Source organism: Microcaecilia unicolor, chromosome 7, assembly GCF_901765095.1.
Source record: "Microcaecilia unicolor chromosome 7, aMicUni1.1, whole genome shotgun sequence".
Taxonomy (NCBI): domain Eukaryota; kingdom Metazoa; phylum Chordata; class Amphibia; order Gymnophiona; family Siphonopidae; genus Microcaecilia; species Microcaecilia unicolor.
In genome coordinates this window covers 209,605,627-209,628,868 of record NC_044037.1, presented here as the reverse complement: position 1 = coordinate 209,628,868, position 23,242 = coordinate 209,605,627, and the positions used below count along the sequence as shown (strand labels likewise).

General features: G+C 41.0%; 1 protein-coding gene across 2 annotated transcripts in view; it reads right to left on the bottom strand.

Annotated features, from left to right (window-relative positions):
- Positions 1-23,242, bottom strand: part of TFPI (tissue factor pathway inhibitor) — a 106,813-nt gene that overhangs the window by 2,674 nt on the left and 80,897 nt on the right. For both annotated transcript variants that reach the window (XM_030210107.1, XM_030210106.1), the window contains 2 exons: positions 10,376-10,471; positions 2,115-2,294 (listed from right to left, as the gene is read on the bottom strand). In XM_030210107.1, coding sequence (XP_030065967.1) covers positions 2,115-2,294; positions 10,376-10,471 — 276 coding nt within the window. The remainder of the gene's footprint in view (positions 1-2,114; positions 2,295-10,375; positions 10,472-23,242) is intronic.

Here is a 23,242-nt window from a genome sequence, read left to right as displayed (position 1 = left end):
ATGGTAAGTTCAGCTGTGTTAACTGGCGGTTGTGACAGCAGACAGTGCTTAGCCACATCTCCGCCAAACCATGTCACTTACATCTCCCACCCAGTCCCGTGTTAGGCAACTAAGCAGGATTTTTACCATGAATTCTGGCTTTTTAGTGAAAGAGACTTTAGCATAGGCTGCACATATATCTACCATGCAGTAAAATCTGCATTAGTTGCTTAACATAGCTTAGTAAAAAGGCATCTAAGTCAATTGTTTACTAGTTTTCTTCATTATTTGATCAATTCATTAATATCTACCATAACCACTTGAATACTTTAAGCAAGTAATTGCTAACATGACTTTTGAGAGATTTTTAAATTAAGTTTCAGTTTTCAAAATACAAGTTGATATTTTCTTTTCTTAAAAAGATGGCATGCAAAACCTAAAAATAGGCAAGCTGCTTTTAACAAGTTCAGAATGCTGGTTTACACTGGGCTGGGCTGGTTAACATCAGAATCAAAATATTCTGGGCTGGCTTTGATTTCCCACCCATTTAAAATATTTTAAGCAAGCCATTTTGTATTTATCTGAACTGGCTTAGATCCTCTGGGCAAGTAGCCTCACATTTCACACCTTATACATGCTGACTGACTAGGCAACTGTGTGTAATCTAACAGCTTTTCCATTGAACTAACAACTTTCTATTGCAATGTTACAGAGCTTGGATGCCATGCCAAATTTAACTTATGAACGTATGTTGTCTAAATTGAATGAGCCTTGTGAAAATTGCCAATCTGATCCAGGTCACAGACCACTAGGGGCCTTATATTCAGCAGCAGTTGTCTGGTTTGCAGCTCCTGTTAATGATATAAGTGCTGCTGATCAGGATATTTAGCAGCACTATCTGGATAGTGCCACTGAATATACCTACAGGTGACCTCGACACTTCTCAATAGTGCAGGGGCAGTGTTTGCCAAGTCCACTTGCCAGTCAGGTTTTCAGGATATCCACAATGAATATGCTTGAACTTTATTTGCATTCACTGCTTCCATTATATGCAAATCTCTTTCATGCATATTCATTGTGGATATCCTGAAAACCTGACTGGCAAGGGGTACTCCAGGACCAGACATGGCAAACACTATGCTAGGGTAAACCAAACCAGTTTTTACATTTAGTATATGCAGGTACTTTCTCTGTTCCTAGCGGGCTCACAATCTTAGTTTTAGTACCTGGGGCAATGGAGGATTAAGTGACATGTCCAGAGTCGCAAAGGAGCTGCAGTGGGAACTGAACCCACTTTGTGTCCAGAGTCACAAAGGAGCTGCAGTGGGAACTGAACCCAGTTCTTCAGTGTCCCAGCCCACTGCACTAATTATCTGAATAGGGTGATATTCAGCCACTAGCTGGAGAAGTGTCCACATAAGTTAGGATAGCAAAAAAGTGATCTGGCTAGCTATTCAAACTGTAGTGCTGACATCACCACTGTCCAGATAGCACCTGCACTAACCACAGTATCAAGATACTCAGCGTGGGGCCACTATTGGAGAATAAAGGTGGATTGGGGGTCCCAGACCTTAAAAGATAGTTTTGGTCTACATATATTCAGTCCCTCCTGTCATGGGGTGTTCCAAGGGAGTACAGATGTTCCATTGGGAGGGGGGGGGGGGGGGGGGGTTATTGTATGTAATAATGTTGGAGTACAATAATGTTAGTTTGGGTATTTTTCTGTTATGAAAACTAGTTGAAAAATAAATATTAAAAATAATATGAAACCATCTGGGTTTGTAAGGTGACTCAACAGCAATCCAAAGTGACTTACCATCTTTGCATAAACCTTTCTTTCTTTAACATAAGACCATATTTGAATACTATGTTTGGTTTATCCATGGTTTTATCTTAGGGCAATGGTTCTCAAACCTGTCATGGGGTCTACCAACCAGTCAGGCTTTCAGGATATTCATAATGAATATAAACAAGAGAAATGTTCATGCAGGGGGTCAGTGCATGCAAATCTGTCTCATGAATATTCATTGTCAATATGCTAAAAACCTGGCTAGCTAGGGGCTCCCTCGGGAAAGGTTTGGGATCCATGGACCTACAGAATGTTTATAGCTCTTTCAACACAAGTGTTTCCATACCTTTCTTACAGACCATCACACATGATTTTTTAGTGGAGAAGTTGTTTTTATTCCCACCACACCCACTGTAGTTGAAAGTGAGGCATTTTCCTGTAGAATTCTGGTAATAGAATCTTTTTTCAGTGCTGCTGCAGTTTCCTCTCTCAGCAGGCATCCAACAGAATGGTGGACCACGAGAATCTGAAAATATCAAACATGAGGTGATGTTATATAACATTTCCAGTCTTGTTCTGTGGGTGTACTTTAACTTCAGAACCTAAGGAACACATTTCCTTAATCAGCATTCAATAAAACTCAAAATGCAATACATCCACACTGCATTCACATGGGTTTCTCACCAAAACTCTTTATTTTACATCATTGCTGGTGGCATACAGTGCATATAAATCCCTTATTGTATTGGTATGAGAAGTTAATTCTCCAGAATAATTGTTTATTCTGAGTGTTCATAACACCAAATAGAAAAATACATAAAATAAATTAATAGAAACTGAAAATATGGCAGTGGATGGATCCCAGCTTAGGATAACTTAGGATAAAATGTATTTGCATTGTTCAGAAGATATCATCCTTTTCTTAGAAACTTCCATGGTTCCTATTATATGACACATTTGTTTTTGCAGGTTTGTGGAAATTTTTTCATATTGGCAATCACTTACATCAGTTATTATTTTCTAAATGTGCACCATATTACTATCTCAGTCATCTCCTCTAGAGAATGAAAATCCCATACGGCCTATCTAGTCTGCCCATTCACATCAACTACTAAGCTCCACAATCTTTTCCTCTCCCTTAGAGATCCACTGTTCTTGTCCCGTGCTTTCTTGAATTCAGATACCATCCTTGCCTGTACCACCTCCATCAGGAGGCCATCCCATGCAACCACATCCCTTTTCAAAAAGAAATATTTCCTTAGATTACTTCTTATTCTGTCCCCTTTCATACTCATTCTATGACCCCTCATTCCAGAACTTCCTTTCAATTGAGAGAGGCTTGCCTCCTGTAAAGTATTTTAGAGGCTCCCTTGTTAAGCACTTACTCCTAGATTCTATATGTGGTGTTCAAAATTGAGTACTGATTGAAGATGTGCACCCAATTAAATTGGCTAACAAGCCAATTACTGCCAATGGTTGGGTAGTATGTGAATCTGGGCTCACATCTTGCTACTTGTGATTCTATAATGATGTGCACCCAAATTCCATAGTGCACAAACCAAAAGGGGATGCGGCCATGGGAGGTGCATGGGTAGGTCAGAGGAAATTCCTAAACTTTGCACACAGTTATAGAATACCAGGGATGTGCGTCCAAATGGGGTGCTAAGAATTATACCTGGTTTCAGCAGGAGCAAGTCCTGATGCTCAAATTTGGGTGCCAAAATCAGCAGTGAATGGTGATTCTATAATGGGTGCTGATCTTCTTGTGCACCATTTACTGAATCTAGCCTTTAATGAACGGTTGACATGAGGAAACAATCTATGGCATGTCCATGTTAAGGAGTTTTGCTCTACTTTGCCTGTTACTGCACATTAAACTGCGTGTTACTTCATTTTAGGGAATTTCTCTATCAGGGGGTGTGACATGGGTGGATACTGGGCCTGGAAGGCACTTGGAAGTTAGGGGTCCTTTTACTAAGCTGCAGTAAAAGGCGGTTTGTGCTAGCGTCAGCACATGTTTTTTGATGTATTCTGAGGCCCCCTTTTACCACAGCAGGTAAAAGGCTGTCTCTTGTTCTGGAAAAGAAATGGCTGTGCAGTAAGTGAACCACTTGCCATGCAGCCATTTAGGAGGAAGCACTTACTGCCACCCATTGAGGTGGCGGTAAGGGCTCCCACCCTTGCTAATCTGGCGATAACCGTGCAGCGTGCCGTGCTGCCAATCACTGCCAGGTAAGCACAGGCACTACAAAAACATAAACCTTTTTGTAGTGCTGGAAATGGCACACACTGGGGGTGGCAGGCCTGTTGCCATGTGCCAATCCTTTATTAAAAGGGGCCCCTTAATGTGCTATACTTATCATGTGCTAACTGACTAATGCAGTTAATGTAAGATCTAATTAGTAGGCCATAAGTGCTTCTGCATTATCCAGGAAGTAGATTCTCTGAATGTTAACTCACAACTTGCAATATAAAATAGTGGGAACAGCTCTTCTTGATGCAGCATTAGTTTTGGGCTTGCTGCGCATTAAAATCCTGTGTTATAGTGCATTAATTCTAAAACTTAACATACTTTAGTTGAAGTGCCCCTAAATGTTTTTTTTTTAATTATATCGCCCCTTTCCGGCCTTTCTTCCAAAATAGGAAGTCCAACACAAACAAAACCAACTACTCTCACAAAAAAAAAACGCAAGCCAGTGGGATTGGCCAACACTGATGAACCAGGATAAGTTCCCACTATGACTAGTTTTCTTTTACATATACTATTGGTGATAATATCACCCTTTTTAATCTCCTTTTGATTTATTTATAGTTGGATACTTTGTGGAAAGTTTTTGTGGTGACTACGTCAATTATTTATTTATTTTTTTAAAATATGTTATTATGCATTATGTATTTGGTTGTACATTTGTTTTCATTAAATATTCACTAGGGGAAAGAGTATCCTCTAAAAAATACCACAAAATGTATACTTAGGAAAACTCCATCTAGAGTAAGCACATAAGTGATTAGGAGAAAAAAGCCTCAAGAAGCTCCTCTTCAATTCACAACAGTGTTAAGAGAGCTGGGACCTCTTCATCATAGGCAAAAAAACCTCCTAGTTTTTAGTATGTATAGTATATGGCCTCATTCACCACGTTATTAAAGTTCAAGTGACACCAATATCAATAGCCACTTAGCTTAGAGAGTTGAATCACGCCGTTATTGTCTCTTCTTATCCCTTCTATTTTGATGACCGTGGTCAACGTTGGCCACCGTTTCACCAATGCTGCGTCAGAACCACTAGTTAAATTTTAGAAGTTCATTCAGTATGCCAACGGTTGCATTTGTTTTCATTTACATTTTTATGATTGTGCAAGATTGCACATAATTTAATTGGCACATTTGTGCATTCTTTTAAATGAGGGTTGATTTATTTGAACCTTAAGTTCTTATGTTTTTATGATCTATTCATCTGTCCATAAATGTTTATATATAATTTTATAAACCTGGCCTGTACCCTGTATCTTTATGTATTTTCTTATTTATTTTGTATTTTTATATGTATCTTTAGGCATCCTGTATTCTGTGCAATTCTTTTGCATATCGATTTTTTGTCATGGAACTGGTATATAGTTTTTTTCTCATCTGTAAGGTCTCGCTTTTGTGCTTTTCACTGGAGCATGTGCCCTCTCACATATTTCAATAATCTCTTTTAGTTCACATTTATTTTAGCTCACATTTCACATATTAGCATTCTCACATATTTTTTCACATCACTATGGGTTCCTTTTACAAAGCCATAGTATTGATTCCCGCATGACAAATGCGAAAAAGCCCATAGGCTTTTTAAAAGGAGCCCTATATCTTTTCATATCACTATGTTCTTGATCACTGTTTTCATCGAGTTTTAAATAGGCTCACCTTCAACACTCATCCTTATGCATTTTTGCAGGTTTTATCTCATTTCATTTCTTAACTTTCTTCCAATTGGTTATTTAGAATTGAATATATAGATGCTGATGTATTCTATAATAATTGTTTTTATGAGGACTCCTGACGAAGGCATGTTAGCTGAAACACGGACTGTGTTGGGTCCATCTCCAAGCAAGTGTTTTTCTGTTATTGAGTCCACCTGGGTCCTAACTTCAAGCAAATGCTCTCTTTTATTGAGTCCACCTTCATCTTAGAACTCCTTGAAATTGCTATGTTTTCAATAAAAGGACTTTTTTTTATCCTGGTTCATCAGTTTTGGTCTTTATTCCAAAATATACACATCTAAGTTTATCCTCATTTGCTTTATGATGAAGCCTACTGACCATTTTAGTTGCCACTCTTTAGACCAACTTCATCCTGTTTATATCATTTTGAACATGTGCTATCCAGAACTGTACACAGTCCTCCAAATGTGGTCTTACCAAAGACTTGTACTGCGACAGTATTACTTCTTTTTTTTCATGCTGGTCATTTTTCTCCTTATACACCAAAACATCCTTCTGGCTTTTGCTGTCCACTTTTCTACCTGTTTGGTCACCTTAAGATCATCAGGTCTCCAATTCCTGATCCTTCTTTCTTGCAGAGAAGTAGTTCATTTATTGTACTGTACCACTCCCTTGGAGTTTTGCATTTTTCACGTTAAATTTTAGCTACCAAATTCTAGATTATTCTTTAGAGCTTCACTAGGTCCAACTTGGATGTCTGAATTCTGATCTCCATGTTCTCTGCAAAACTGAACTCTATATTTTATTTTTAATGTTAGTTTATAATATAAAAAGATAATTAAACACATTTTAAACATACATCTTATCTCATTTCTAACAGCAGAGGACGCTAAAGGATAACCTGCAATATAGCAGGTTGTCCATTTCACTGGAAATGTAATGTGTGCTCAAGTCTGCACAAAGGGGGCAATTTTAGAAGATTTACATATGTCAGTGGAGGCAGTACATGCAAATCTCTCTCATGAATATTCATTGTGGATATCCTAAAAACTTGACTGGCTGGGGTGCCTCCAGGACCAGGTTTGGGAACCACTGACAAATGTAAAAAGTTCCATTCACTTGTGTAAATCGACATGAAAATAAATTTGCTGTACAGCCCCTTGGGTGACTGTCTTCAAAATGTGGTAAATAAATCCTAATACATAAAATAAATAAAATACTGATTCTAGAAGATGTGTTAATTATATGTGTATGCATCCAGCATGCACAAACTTGAAGGGGCGTATTTTGTACATGGTTTGGGCAGTCCTTAACATAATAAACATATTAACAAAAGAGCTCAAAAGAGCTCAAAATAGGAAAAGAAGTACAATATCCATTGGAAAAGCAGAAACAGAAAAGTACACATTAACAAAAGGGAGGGGCTAAGGGAGACAGAAAAAGTAAAGGAAAGGGTAATAGGCTAACCAACTTATAATTGAAAGAGAAAAACGCCTAGATTTCGACCCAAATCGGGAGATAGACGTTTATCTCACAAAAACGAATAAATCGGTATAATGGAAAGCCGATTTTGGACGTTTTCAACTGCACTCCATCGCGGAACCGTACAAAGTTGACGGGGGCATGTCGGAGGCGTGGTGAAGGTGGAACTAGGGCGTGGTTATCGGCCGAGGAGAGATGGGCGCCTTTCGCCGATAATGGACAAAAAGTATGCGTTTGTAGCTAGAATTTAGGGCACTTTTCCTGGACCCTGTTTTTTCACGAATAAGGCCCCAAAAAGTGCCCTAAATGACCAGATTATCACCAGAGGGAATCGGGGATGACCTCCCCTGACTCCCCCAGTGGTCACTAACCCCCTCCCACCACAAAAAATGATGTTTCACAACTTTTTATTTTCACCATCAAATGTCATACCCACCTCCCTGGCAGCAGTATGCAGGTCCCTGGAGCAGTTGTTAGGGGGTGCAGTGGACTTCAGGCAGGTGGACCCAGGCCCATCCCCCCCACCTGTTACAATTGTGCTGCTTAATGCTTATTAGTCGTCCAACCCCCCAAACCCACTGTACCCACATGTAGGTGCCCCCCTTCACCCCTTAAGGCTATAGTAATGGTGTAGACTTGTGGGCAGTGGGGTTTTGAGGGGGATTTGGGGGGGCTCAACACACAAGGGAAGGGTGCTATGCACCTGGGAGCTCTTTTACCTTTTTTTTTGTTTTTGTAAAAGTGCCCCCTAGGGTGCCCGGTTGGTGTCCTGGCATGTGAGGGGGACCAGTGCACTACGAATCCTGGCCCCTCCCACGAACAAATGCCTTGGATTTATTCGTTTTTGAGCTGGGCGCTTTCATTTTCCATTATCACTGAAAAACAAAAACGCCCAGCTCACAAATTGTCGAATAAAACATGGACGTCTATTTTTTTTCGAAAATACGGTTCGGTCCGCCCCTTCACGGTCCCATTCTCGGAGATAAACGCCCATGGAGATAGACGTTTTTGTTCAATTATGCCCCTCCACGTATCACAATCACAGCGATGACCCAGACAGTTAGGTGGTCAGAGGCACAAATGGGCAGCATCCCAGCACAGACAAGAAAATATGGTTGGGGGATGGAATGGGGAGGGATGTGGACTCAGACAAGGGATCGGGGAGCAGGTGGAAGCAAGTTAGATCAGGGATATGAGGGGGAGGAATGGTAGTAAGGAATAGAGGGGCTATGGTAGAGTCAAGTGACAAGGGAAGTCCAGGAGGCTGGGAAAAAGGGGATGGCCATTGGAGGCAGAACGGCATTTGCCAAGGTGCAATCACCATATTGCATGCTGCTCTATCAGCCCCATATCAGGGAGGATAGTGCCTTATCACAGCATTTGACAGCCGGTGGGTGCTATTCTGATAAAGTACACAGCAGTATGTTTTACACCAAATCAACATCAAATGTAACGACGTCTAAGATCAGGAGCAGTCCCCCTCTTGTATGGAGGGGGGCTACTGCCAGAGTAACAGATAATCGGCGGTGCCTTCCTCAGAGTTTGATGGAATGGGAAGGCTGAAGGCTTCAAGAAAGAGATTCAACAGTTGGGAAGGGGAAGATGCTTTGATGGCAATCCCCCGACCAAAGCTGTGATATTAGTGCCTCAGCATGTCTACAGAGAATCTACTTCGAAAGTAAGGCCAAAGTAGAGAGAGCTGTGTGACTTAAAAGGCTAGACCCCCTCCAAAAATGCTCTAGATCGAGTCAGGTAATTTAATTTCCTGTTACTGCAAACTTTATCCATGTTTGTAATTGCTCATTATTGTAAATGTCTTTGCATATGTAAGTTGTAGAATGCTATGGTCATCCATTCTTCTTCTCAGATAGTTTGTCAAGTGTGGATATATATGTAGTCTTTGGTTTTGAATGAAATGAGAGTGCCAAGGTGCCGCCTGCCCAGTTTGTGGGGAGAAACAAAAAAGGGACTTTCAGCAGAAAAAAAAAAAAAAGGAATGGCCAAACCATACACTTCCCTGAAAAAATACATTTCAAGGGCAGTTTTGAATTCTCCATGGGACTGAAGTCACTGTAACTGAATGGGGCGGGCAGAAAATGCAGGTATATTTCAAAAATATTTTTACCGTTAACATTTGCATCTTTTCTGAGGCATATACAGCTATCAGCTAATTGCTGATTTGGTCTTTAGGTTTGGAATAGTGATGAAGAGGGAGACTGTTCTTACCTTTTAAGATCAAAACCACCTCAAACTGCAGAAACAGAATTTCAGAGCTTGGCTCCATAACTGGCTACACTTGGATCTACTGTTTTACAAAATTGGTTACTTAGGGGCATAGTTATCAATATTGGCTATCACTAAAACTTGCTATTTTACCAATAAGGATAGTTATTAATTTGGCTACTGTTAAAATGTGTTATTTTACCTCTAACTAATGCTATTTTATCACAGGTCCCATATATAGAATTTAGCCCATTATTCATGAGGTAATTTTATAAAAGCTCTTTTATGGACAAAGAAATCCTTTATTAAATTACCTCCTTAACCACCTAGGTTTTGACCAAGATTAATGTTCAGCAAAATGTCTGTACTTTTCTGTTTGTTGAACAGGAAAAGAGACATGATAATATCTCTGTATAAATCTCTGGTGAGACCTTATTTAGAGTACTGTGCACAGTTCTGGAGAGAGCACCTTCAAAAACTCAAACAGGATGGAGCCAGTCAAAAAAACAGCTACTAAAATGGTCAGTGGTCTTCGTCATAAAGCATATGGTGACAGATATATATATATATATAGATATATATATATATATATATATATATATATATATATATATATATATATATATATATATATATGTCAATATGTATACTTTGGAAGAAAGGCAAGAGAAGGGAAATAAGGCAGAGGCATTGAGGGGGCATAGGATGAAGGTGAAAGGGGACAGAGTGAAGAGTAACCTGAGGAAGTACTCCTTCATGGAAAGGGTAGTAAATTTGTGGAATGGCCTCCTGGTGGAGGTGGTAGAGATGAAAACAGCTTGGGATAAGCACATAGGATCTCTAAGGGAGAGGAAGGGATAGTCGATGGCATGGATAGGCCATGTGGTCTTTGTCTGCCTTCAATATCTTTGTTTCTATGTAATCTATGGTTTCCAACTAAAACTTGCAATTTATGCAAAATTAAAAAAAATATATATCTTACATGGAAGTCTTGCAGGTAAAGCAGAAATCTCTGTTCTGGAGTTATTTTTCGGCTGTTGTGTAGATTGTTCTTCAGTTGGGACAGATGAAGACAAAGCTATTATTGATTTAAAAAAAAAGTTAATATCTACAGGAAACATTCTTTAGACAGTAATTAGTCTCTCTCTGGATCACTAATAAGAGTAAAAAAAAAATGCAAGTTCCCAGAATATTTTCTACTGGAACCATACAACCCAAAATTCAGCATCACGCTGAAATTCTGGATTTCCCCTAAAGTTTTCCAACAGGACCCAGCAAGGCTCTGGAACAAATTCCCAGCATCCTCTCGGACATTGAACTGGTAAACTGTGGGACAAAAGATGGGATTCTCCAATTCCTCTAAAAGAAGATTCAGATTCTGCCCAGATGACTCATTTGTCTCCACCTTCCAATTTTCAGATGATTATTCTATACTTTGCCCCAGGAACAAAAACCTAGGGGCCCTTTTATGAAGGTGCAGTAGGGCTACCGCACAGGTAGCACACGGCAAAAAAGCCCTACTGCCGGGAGCACTCAGGCACCCTGTGGTAGTTCTGCATTTGCTGTGTGCCATTTCCCGTGCTGGAAAATAATTTTTATTTTCTAGCACTGGGGGAGGAGGGGCAGTGGAATAGGAGTTCCCAGTGGGAAGGGGAGTTAGACTGTTGGATTACAAATTGTTTGTTCTAACAGAATTCATTAAAAGCTTTTTTTGTTTGTTTCTGTTGACTTCAGTCAACTTCTCCCAGAGGTGGTCATATATATGACAGCATTCTGAACATTTAGGTGTGTAATTGTGCATAAATGTTGGCAACTCCATTACAGAATTACCCCCTTGTATAGACCACTATCTCCCGGATTCTATATATGACAAGATTTTGGTGCCGAAAGTTGGGTACAGATCACAGATGTATGTGCATCTTAATTAGCTAACGAGCCATTAACTAGCAATTAATTAATGTAACAATGTTTCTGTTTTCTATCATTTACTGTAGTTCAGTGTCAATGTCAATGTGTCACTTATATCCCATGATATTCCTTCACAGGTTCACTGTGGTTTACAAAAGAACGTGAGTTACACAGAACCAGAAATCACCCAAAATTATATACAAAATAAAATAACATTAATTAGTTTTCATGCAAGAAGGTTTTCAGTTTCCTTCGATATATCAAAAAGGTATTCTTCAGCCTTATAAAAGAGGGTAAAGAGTTCCATACTGAAATTACTGTAAAAGGGAACCAAGCATTAAAGATTTTCAAAAAATGTACTCCTCTAGAGCTAGGGAAATCAAACAACAATGCCTGTATTCAGGAGTTAATTGAAAATAATTGGGATTTGCGCACACATCTGCCTATACACTATACTATATTCATGCATATCTAAATACCTAAGGGCCCATTTTATAAAGGTGCACTAGCACTTTTAGCACGTGCTAAAAATAAACATACATTAAATGCTAGAGATGCCCATATAGTCCTATGGGTATCTCTAGCATTTAGCGCATACTAATCATTAGCTCGCATGCCATTGTAGAAGACCCCCTTAGAGTGCAACTCAAAAAGAGGCATGGCCAGGGGAGAGGCAGGGGGTTTCAAATGGTTGCGCACATGCCAAGAGTCGAGTGTCAGCATTTACACCAGGTTTCAGATGGCGTAAATACCAGTGCGGGAATTGACTCTAAATGCTATTCTATGAACAGTGCTCAAGCCAGACCACTGTTTATAGAACAGCACTCTGCACCGATTTTTATGTGCCATTTATAGAATGCTCCCCCCCCCCCCCCCACACACACACATATGTATAGTAGTATCAGGGCAATTCTATAACGGAGCACCTATAATTAGTTACCTGAAAAGTGTAGGAGCTTATTCTGTAAAGGATCATAGGTGCCTACATTTCTTTAGAACATAATAGCATAAGCATTGCCATACTGGCAGAGACCGAAGGTCCATCAAGCCCAGCATCCCGTTTCCATCAGGTAACTACGATTAGGATTATTCTTTCCAATGTGTATCACCTTGTATTTATCCACATTAAATTTCATTTGCCATTTGGATGCCCAGTCTTCCAATTTACTAAGGTCTTTCTGCAATATTTTACACAGCCTGTGTTGGGTCAATGATATACGGAATACCCGTAGTGTGAATAAAGATTTTGTCCCACTTGTGAAGGCTGCTAATATTTTTCTTTTTTTGTCTGGATTTTGTTTGGTACTTTGGACCCTCTTTTTTGCTGTTGCCTATTCTATAAACTGCACCTAACTCCAGGCAAGTTTATAGAATACAGTTGAGTGTTTTTTAATTTTTTTGGTGCCATATATAGAATCTAGCCCTATGTGGAGATGAAGGGGACGTGGAGGGGCATAATCGAATGTCGCCGGCGAAATAGTTCGCAGGCGATCTATTTTGGTGGCGGCATAACAGCTGGCCGGAAACGTATTATCGAAAAAGATGTCCAGCCATCTTTTTTTCCGACAATACGGTTTAGCCCGGCCAAATGCCAGAGTTCGCTGGGTTTGAGATTGCCAGTTTTGTTTTTCAGCGATAATGGAAAAAAAATGCCAGCCATCTCAAACCCGGCAAAATCCAAGGCATTTGGTCATGGGAGGAGCCAGCATTTATAGTGCACTGGTCCCCCTCACATGCCAGGACACCAACCGGGCACCCTAGGGGACACTTCTAAAAATGTTTAAAAAATACAAAAAAAGCTCCCAGGTGCATAGCTCCCTTACCTTGGGTGCTGAGCCCCCCAAATCCCCCCCAAACCCAATCCCCACAACTCTACACCATTACCATAGCCCTTACGGGTGAAGGGGGGCACCTACATGTGGGTACAGTGGGTTCTGGGGGGGGGGGTTGGAGGGCTTAACATTTACCACCACAAGTGTAACAGGGGCTACGGGGAGGTGATCCCCCATTCCCTCCGGTGGTCATCTGGTCAGTTGAGGCACCTTTTTGAGGCTTGGTTGTGAAAATAAAAGGACCAAGTAAACCCGGTGAAATACTGCTTAACACCGCTTTTTTTCCATTATCCGCAAAAGCCGGCCATCTGGTAACCACGCCCATGCCCGCCCATGTCCTGCCTTCGCTACGCCACCGACACGCCCTCTTGAACTTTCGCCGGCGAGGCGACGGGAAAGCGGCAATGCTGTCAAAAAAGCTGCTTTCGATTATACCAATTTCGCCGCTTTTGAGAGATCGCCGGCCATCTCCCGATTTATGTTGGGGAAATGGCCGGCGATCACTTTTGAAAATAAGCCTGATAGTTAGAACATGCTGGGGGCAATATCATCTATACATGTATGGGATGTTTTATATATGGTGCCTAACGTTAGGCAGTACAAGCGTTCTAATGGATGCAAGGCACTGAAACAGGGCAGAAACAGACTTACACGCCCATTTATAGAATAGTATCTAAGTGTTTCTGTGTGGATCTCCAAAGGGGACATAATGATGGGTAGGATATGGATGGGTCAGAGGGGTTCCCTTAAGATGTGCGCAATATTATAGAAACAGTGCAGATCCATGCCCAACTTGCACATCGGGATTTGAACCTGGTTTCAGTTTGTGTTAATCCTCTCATACAAAATTGAACACCCTTCCCAGCGCTATGCGCTATTCTGTAAAGGAAACCTATTCCGGAATGCTCTTTATAAAGTACTGTTCAGTGCCAATTTTTTGGAGCCAAATTTTGAGTGTCTTTTACTGAATCCAGTCCATAAAGGGTAATTTATAAAGTAATTTTCACATGACTATGCCACTTCTAAAATAATCCCATGCATAAAAATTACATGTGATAGCAAGTTTGGGTAAACTTTTATGTGTATTTGGTGTACTCATATTATGGGGAATATACATCAGAAAGTCCAAGCAAGCAGGAGTAGAAGCTGACTAAAAGACGAATCCAATGCTGGAGATACTGTGAGGGAATATTTATTGTTGCTGATACAAAGGGACCCGACACAGTCCATGTTCCGGCGTCATTTATTTATTTATTTTATTTCATTTGTATCCCACATTTTCCCACCTATTTGCAGGCTCAATGTGGCTTACATAGTTTTGTTAACATTGTCATTACAGGATATCAGGTACAATTAGTAATGTGTAGCGATTAAGTAAGGGAAGAAAGAAGAAGGAAGGGAGTGATTAGGGTAGTTATAGAAGGTGGGCGTTCATAATTGAGTGGGTTGGTGAGGTGGCTCAGTGAGGCTATAGGTTCTCATTGTAGTCTTTGTTGAAGAAAAATGTCTTCAGAGATTTTCGAAAGATAGTTGTTTCGTTGATTGCTTTTAAGTCTGTAGGTAATGCATTCCATAACGGTGTGCTCATGTAAGAGAAGGTAGTGGCATGCATCAGCTTGTATTTAAGTCCTTTGCAGCTGGGGTAGTGCAGGTTGAGAAATTTGCGGGATGATCTTGTGGCATTTCTGGGAGGTAGGTCCACAAGGTTTAGCATGTAGATTGGGGCGTCTGCGTGAATGATTTTGTGAACAATCATGCTGATCTTGAATACAATGCGTTCCTTAAGTGGGAGCCAGTGAAGTTTCTCTCTTAGGGGTTTTGCACTTTCATATTTCGTTTTTCTAAATATGAGTCTGGCGGCTGTATTCTGTGCAGTTTGGAGTTTTTTGATTGTCCGTTCTTTGCAACCGGCGTACAGTGCATTGCAGTAGTCCAGGTGGCTTATTACCATTGACTGTACCAGGGTACGGAAGATGTGTCTCGGGAAGAAAGGTTTTACTCTTTTGAGTTTCCACATGGCGTAGAACATCTTTTTCGCATGTTTTTCACGTGAGTATCAAGAGTGAGGTTTCGATCAATGGTGACTCCAAGAATTTTCAAGTTTTGTGAGACAGGAAGGGAACAGTATGGTGTGGTTATGGTGGAGAAGTTTTTTGTGTTATGTTGTGAGGTGAGTACAAGACATTGTGTTTTTTTCTGCGTTAAGTTTTAGTTGGAATGCATCTGCCCAAGTGTGCATTATTTGGAGGCTTTGGTTGATCTCGTTGGTGATTTCATTTAGATCCTGTTTGAACGGGATGTAAATTGTGATGTCATCTGCATATATGTAGGGGTTGAGGTTTTGATTGGCTAGTAGTTTGGCTAGAGGTATCATCATTAGGTTGAATAAGATTGGTGAGAGGGGGGATCCCTGGGGGACTCCACATTCAGGTATCCATGGGGGTAATCTGTCCACGTTCGTTGTGACTTGGTATGATCTTGTGGTCAGGAATCCTTTGAACCATTTGAGAACTGTGCCTCCTACTCCGAAGTATTCTAGTATATGTATTAGTATATCGTGGTTAACCATGTCAAAGGTACTGGACATATCGAATTGTAAGAGGAGAATGTTGTTGCCAGTCGCAATTGCCTGTTTGAATGAGTTCATTGCGGACACTAGAACAGTTTCGGTGCTATGATTCGACCGAAATCCTGATTGAGACTCATGCAGAATTGAGTGTTTATTTAGGTATTTAGTAAGTTGTTTTGTCACTATCGTGCTTATAATCGAACGAGAAAAACGCCCAAGTTCCGACCTAAATCGGGAGATGGACGTTTATCTCACAAAAACGAATAAAGCGGTATAATCGAAAGCCGATTTTTGGACGTTTTCAACTGCACTCCGTCGCGGATGCGGACAAAGTTGATGGGGGCGGAACTGGGGCGTGGTTATCTGCCGAACAAAGATGGGCGCATTTCACCGATAATGGGAAAAAAGTATGCGTTTTTAGCTAGAATTTAGGACACTTTTCCTGGACCCTGTTTTTTCACGAATAAGGCCCCAAAAAGTGCCCTAAATGACCAGATGACCACTGGAGGGAATCGGGGATGACCTCCCCTGACTCCCCCAGTGGTCACTAACCCCCTCCCACCACAAAAAATGATGTTTCACAACTTTTTATTTTCACCCTCAAATGTCATACCCAGCTCCCTGACAGCAGTATGCAGGTCACTGGAGGAGTTGTTAGGGGGTGCAGTGGACTTCAGGCAGGTGGACCCAGGCCCATCCCCCCTACCTGTTACAATTGTGCTGCTTAATGCTTATTAGTCGTCCAACCCCCCAAACCCACTGTACCCACATGTAGGTGCCCCCCTTCACCCCTTAGGGCTATAGTAATGGTGTAGACTTGTGGGCAGTGGGTTTTGAGGGGGATTTGGGGGGCTCAACACACAAGGGAAGGGTGCTATGCACCTGGGAGCTCTTTTACCTTTTTTTTTGTTTTTGTAAAAGTGCCCCCTAGGGTGTCCAGTTGATGTCCTGGCATGTGAGGGGGACCAGTGCACTACGAATCCTGGCCCCTCCCACGAACAAATGCCTTGGATTTATTCGTTTTTGAGCTGGGCGCTTTCATTTTCCATTATCGCTGAAAAACAAAAACGCCCAGCTCACACATTGTTGAATAAAACATGGGCGTCTATTTTTTCCCAAAATACGGTTCGGTCCACCCCTTCACGGACCCGTTCTTAGAGATAAACGCCCATGGAGATAGGCGTTTTCGTTCAATTATGCCCCTCCATGCCTTCCATGAGTTTGGTCATGAGTGGAATAGATGCTACTGGGTGATAGTTGGTTAGGTCCATTGTGCTTTTCTTAGCATCTTTCGGCAGCGGAGTGAGTAGGATGCTTCATTTATCCATGGGAAAGAGTCCATTTTGAAGCCTGTGATTTACGTGGTTCGTGAGGTCTATTTTGAATTGTTTGGGTGCGGATCTTATTAGACTATTAGGGCAGATGTCTAATCTGCATTGCGATTTGGCGTATCTTCTGAGCCAATGTGAGATTTCATTTGATGAGAGCGTGTCAAAGTCGGTCCATGATCGATCTGCTGGGCATTCTCCGGGTTTTGGGTCTAGACATTCAAGGATATTTGTGTAGTCCGTTGTATTGGTGGGTATCATGAGTCGGAGCTTTATGATTTTTTCATTGAAGTAGTTTGCAAGGTTGGTTGCTGATGGGGTATCTGAGTTGTTGGAGGTGAACGTGGTAGTATTTAGAAGATTGTTTACGAGTGAGAAGAGTTTGTGTGTATCCTTGTAGTTTGGTCCTATTTTGGTTTTGTAATAGGTCATTTTAGTTTGTCTGATAGTGTATTTGTATTTTCTTTGTAGTTTCCAGTCTTTGTGTGTGTTTTTGTCTTTTTTCTTGCTCCATGCTCTTTCTAATCTTCTGACCTGTGTTTTTAGTTCTTTCAATTCTTCGTTAAACCATGGTATTGAGTTTTTTCTATGTGAGGTTCTGGTTTGAAGTGGTGCTATATTGTCTAGTATTGTTCTGCATCTGTTATTCCATTCTTGGAGAAATTGGGGTGAGTCTGTAGGTATTGTCCATTCGTCAGTGTAGAATTGTTGCCAGAATGTTAGTGGGTCTATTTTGCCTCTCGTAGTATATGTTTGTTGTATTTGTGTTTGTTGTGTCTTTCTTGTATTCCAGTGGAGGGAAAGGTTTGCACTGTAGTGGTCGGACCATGGCCTGGCTGTCCATTTTGTGTCTATTAGTGTGAGATTTGGTTCTGATGAGAATTTATGGGTGATGATGTCTAGTGTATGTCCTTTGTTATGGGTGGGTTGTATGTTTGGCCATTGGAGCTCCCATAGTTGCAGGAAGTCTTTGCATTCGCGTACATTGCTTGAGTTAGTATCTTCAAGGTGAAGATTGATGTCTCCTGCTATGAGAAGGTTCTGGGTGGAAACACAAGTATTTGATACGAAGTCCAGAAAGTGCGTTTGTGAGTCTTGCCAATTGCCCAGGGGTCTGTAAAATAAGATTAGATTTAGGTGATCACGTAGGTTGGAGTGGTTGATTCTGACTGAGGCTATTTCGAGTTGAGGAAGAATAGATTCTGCTGTTGTTGTGACTGTGAATTGAGATTTATAAATTATTGCTATGCCTCCTCCTCTTTTTCCTTCTCTTGTCCAGTGGGCAATTTTGTATCCTAGAGGACAGATCTCTAGTATTATTGGATCTTTGGGGTCATGGATCCAAGTTTTGCTGATAAGTAGGAAGTCGAGATGGTCATTTGTGATCCAGTCAGTTAATATCGTGGTTTTATTGACTGCCGATCTGGCATTGATGTATCCTATTTGTATTTGTTGGTAGTGGTGTTCAGTTGAGTTTGGAGTAGTGTTAATTTTTATCAGCTGTCTGTCTTCTTGATGTTTGAGTTTGCTATATCCTTTCTTTCCTTTCTGTTGACGGTGAATGTGGCTAGTAGTTTTTTCGTGTCGTTGATTCATTTTTTTTGGATGGGCATGTTACGTATGGGTTGTGTGGGTGGTTTGTGAATTGTGGGTGTAGTGTTATCTATATTAAGGGTTGTGGGTGCGTGGTGGGTTAGGGAGAGACAATAGGTAATTAGGAATAATAATTTGTTGGGGTTCATATCAGTGATAGTTATTTAGGGAGCGTTTAGCAAATTACAGTTCAAGATGCAGTATAGAACTATGGGATGCCTAGTAAGCATTTAGAAGGTATTTAACAGGTTATACATCATGCTTCGGTATTAGTGTTAGTATGGTATGGTGTTAGTGAATGGAATTTTGTGTGATCATCAGGCAGAATCAAAATTAAACAGTATCAACATTAAACACTATGAGCATTAAGCATTGAACAAGTTTATCAGCATTACACATTATCAACATTAAGCTGTTTGAGCATTAGGCAATGAATTGATATATTATCAAGCAGTGAACAAATGTATCAGCATTACACAATGTCAACACTGAGCAGTTTGAGCATTAAGCAGTGAATCAATGTAGTATCAGTGGTGTCAGCATTAATCAAAATCAGCATCAAGCAGTATGAACATTAAGCAGTAAGTAATTGTAGTAATAAGCAGCGACAGGCAGTGTGAACATTGTGTGAAAAGATTTTTTTCAATTTGAGCAGTGAATAAATGTAGAGTTAAGCAACATCAAGCAGTATGAGCACTGTGTGAAAGAGTTTTCAATTTGAGCAAATACTTGCAGGTTGCAGCTGGCATGGACTGCAGTAGTGGATCGTCTTCAAGATCCCATTAGTAGTAGTAGTAGAGCGGAATTTCTGACTCAACGTTTCTGATATCATCCCCTTCAGCGTGGTGTTTTGGCCCTTTCGACTAGCTCCTGCTCGATGGCGCTCACTGGGGAGTGCAATAAAAGCAGCCAAAATGCATGCATTCAAACAGGAAACAAATGCTGCTGTCCCCTTACAGTATCTCCAGCGTTGGATTCATTTTTTAGTCAGCCACTACTCCTGCTTGCTAGGGAAAGGTTTAGGCAGAGCTTGGGCAGAGGCATGATCTATGTACATACTTTACAAAGCATGTGTGATCATCTATTCTCTATATTGTACATTTATACCTGTTCCTGAGCAGGTGCAAGTGTATGTTGGTTCTTTAGACTGTAGACTGAGCTTCACAAGTCTTGAGAAGTTTTCTACAGCATGAGCATTCGGTGCTATCAATAGTGCTTCCTGCCCTCTTTTAAATATATTTTTATTTGGTTATCACCACAAAGTTTTGATACATTCCATCATAACCAGAGATACAGACAGACCAATCTGTATGACACAAGAAGACTCCTGAGGCAGGCCACTGGGCTGAAACATGGCCGTGTCAAGTTAAGGTTTAATAAATCTTCTAGACCACACAGCATTATTGTCTTATCGTGTCATCTTTGCAGTCTCCTGAGGATATATTTTACCTACTCAAGGAAGTTTGAAAACTTGGTTTGAGGGTGTCTCCCTGAGGTATATTAAAGATTCCAATAAAAAAATCCGTAATATCAAATTACACAAATGGGAACCTCAAAGCTCCAGATAGGGAAAATACAAATAGTATTGAAAACACCACCATCAACTTAGGAGTGAATTAATATCACTGGTTCCAGTAAGGAGAAAAAGAGAAAAAAGAATCAAACGCAAAAACTCACTATACATGAGAAAAACAAATGATTTAAAAAAACTCTTTTCCTCCTAACTTATCACCTAGTGAGAGACACCTTACACCAAACCAATAGAGCAGGAAACACCTGCTACAGACTGTACCTGACTCAAATGAATCATTCCAAATGCAGGGACATCCCCCCGTTCAAACACTCGTGCAAGCCTGCACTCTCTTTATACCCCAGAGCCACCTACAGTGGTGGAAATAAGTATTTGATCCCTTGCTGATTTTGTAAGTTTGCCCACTGACAAAGACATGAGCAGCCCATAATTGAAGGGTAGGTTATTGGTAACAGTGAGAGATAGCACATCACAAATTAAATCCGGAAAATCACATTGTGGAAAGTATATGAATTTATTTGCATTCTGCAGAGGGAAATAAGTATTTAATCCCTCTGGCAAACAAGACCTAATACTTGGTGGCAAAACCCTTGTTGGCAAGCACAGCGGTCAGACGTCTTCTGTAGTTGATGATGAGGTTTGCACACATGTCAGGAGGAATTTTGGTCCACTCCTCTTTGCAGATCATCTCTAAATCATTAAGAGTTCTGGGCTGTCGCTTGGCAACTCGCAGCTTCAGCTCCCTCCATAAGTTTTCAATGGGATTAAGGTCTGGTGACTGGCTAGGCCACTCCATGACCCTAATGTGCTTCTTCCTGAGCCACTCCTTTGTTGCCTTGGCTGTATGTTTTGGGTCATTGTCGTGCTGGAAGACCCAGCCACGACCCATTTTTAAGGCCCTGGCGGAGGGAAGGAGGTTGTCACTCAGAATTGTACGGTACATGGCCCCATCCATTCTCCCATTGATGCGGTGAAGTAGTCCTGTGCCCTTAGCAGAGAAACACCCCCAAAACATAACATTTCCACCTCCATGCTTGACAGTGGGGACGGTGTTCTTTGGGTCATAGGCAGCATTTCTCTTCCTCCAAACACGGCGAGTTGAGTTCATGCCAAAGAGCTCAATTTTTGTCTCATCTGACCACAGCACCTTCTCCCAATCACTCTCGGCATCATCCAGGTGTTCACTGGCAAACTTCAGACGGGCCGTCACATGTGCCTTCCGGAGCAGGGGGACCTTGCGGGCACTGCAGGATTGCAATCCGTTATGTCGTAATGTGTTACCAATGGTTTTCGTGGTGACAGTGGTCCCAGCTGCCTTGAGATCATTGACAAGTTCCCCCCTTGTAGTTGTAGGCTGATTTCTAACCTTCCTCATGATCAAGGATACCCCACGAGGTGAGATTTTGCGTGGAGCCCCAGATCTTTGTCGATTGACAGTCATTTTGTACTTCTTCCATTTTCTTACTATGGCACCAACAGTTGTCTCCTTCTCGCCCAGCGTCTTACTGATGGTTTTGTAGCCCATTCCAGCCTTGTGCAGGTGTATGATCTTGTCCCTGACATCCTTAGACAGCTCCTTGCTCTTGGCCATTTTGTAGAGGTTAGAGTCTGACTGATTCACTGAGTCTGTGGACAGGTGTCTTTCATACAGGTGACCATTGCCGACAGCTGTCTGTCATGCAGGTAACGAGTTGATTTGGAGCATCTACCTGGTCTGTAGGGGCCAGATCTCTTACTGGTTGGTGGGGGATCAAATACTTATTTCCCTCTGCAGAATGCAAATAAATTCATATACTTTCCACAATGTGATTTTCCGGATTTAATTTGTGATGTGCTATCTCTCACTGTTACCAATAACCTACCCTTCAATTATGGGCTGCTCATGTCTTTGTCAGTGGGCAAACTTACAAAATCAGCAAGGGATCAAATACTTATTTCCACCACTGTATAATCAACCCTTTAAGATTAAACGCTTGTAGTCCACAAAAAAAACCCCAATACTTAACTAAAGGCTGTAGTAAACCCTGAGGAAATAGGCTGACAACAACTTGATCGGAGAGGTGTTCCAGTACTCCTTCTTTACTTCAATCTATAACTCAGTCACTCTTGACCCTTCAACAAGTGCACCTTGTTTTGCCAAACTTTTGGCTGCTTCAGGAAGGGTGCTGCAATAAATCCAAAATCAAAACAACAAAAGAATCTGAGTCCTAGTCGCTGGTTTCACAAAGATGGCGCAGAGAGAATCGACGATGCCCAGGCATTTATACCCTCAAGCGTCATGAATATCATAAACTAACCAATCACTCAACAGGATAGCTCAACCTATCAACAAACATAGCCACGCCTCAAGCAGTGGTCTATGTCAAATCAATAATAGGCATTCCATTCAATACTGTTATTAAGACCTTTTGGTTCAACTGTGTCCAATAAGTATATCCAGTGTTGTTCCTTTTGCCAAAAGATATTTTTAATATCCCCCCTCTCTTACCCAATCTAACTTGGTCAATGACCATACATTGTAGTTGCTCAAATTGATGTTGAGCTTCAGCACAATGGCGTGTCATCGGTGCTTCTAATTTCAAATGTGTTACACAGTGCCGGTGTTCAATAATTCTGGTCTTGAATTGACATGTAGTATGTCCCACGTACAGAAAATCACAAAGACAACGGAAGATGTACGTATATCATGTTTTTAGAATCACATGACATATTAGATCTCAAACTGAAAAGCTTGCCAACTGAAGACCCAAAGCTGGAACCTTCCACAGAGATCGGACAAATAGAACAGTGACCACATCTTTGATGATTTCTTTCTATATGCTGACCTGTTGACCACACATCTGCATAACTTAGTTGATCCTGTAAATTGTGGTTACGGGCAAAGGACTGCATAAGATGATGATCACAAAACGTTTGATGAGTAAGCATAATGTTCCAATGTTTTCTTAAAACAGCAGCAATCTGTGGAGATCTATTCAAATATTTCAAAACACAAGAGGTTACCTTTGCATCCCTCTTCACAACCTTATGCTGATCCTGTTGTAATAAAAACTCCTGGTGGTTAAACAAAGCTCTTTTATAAGATTGT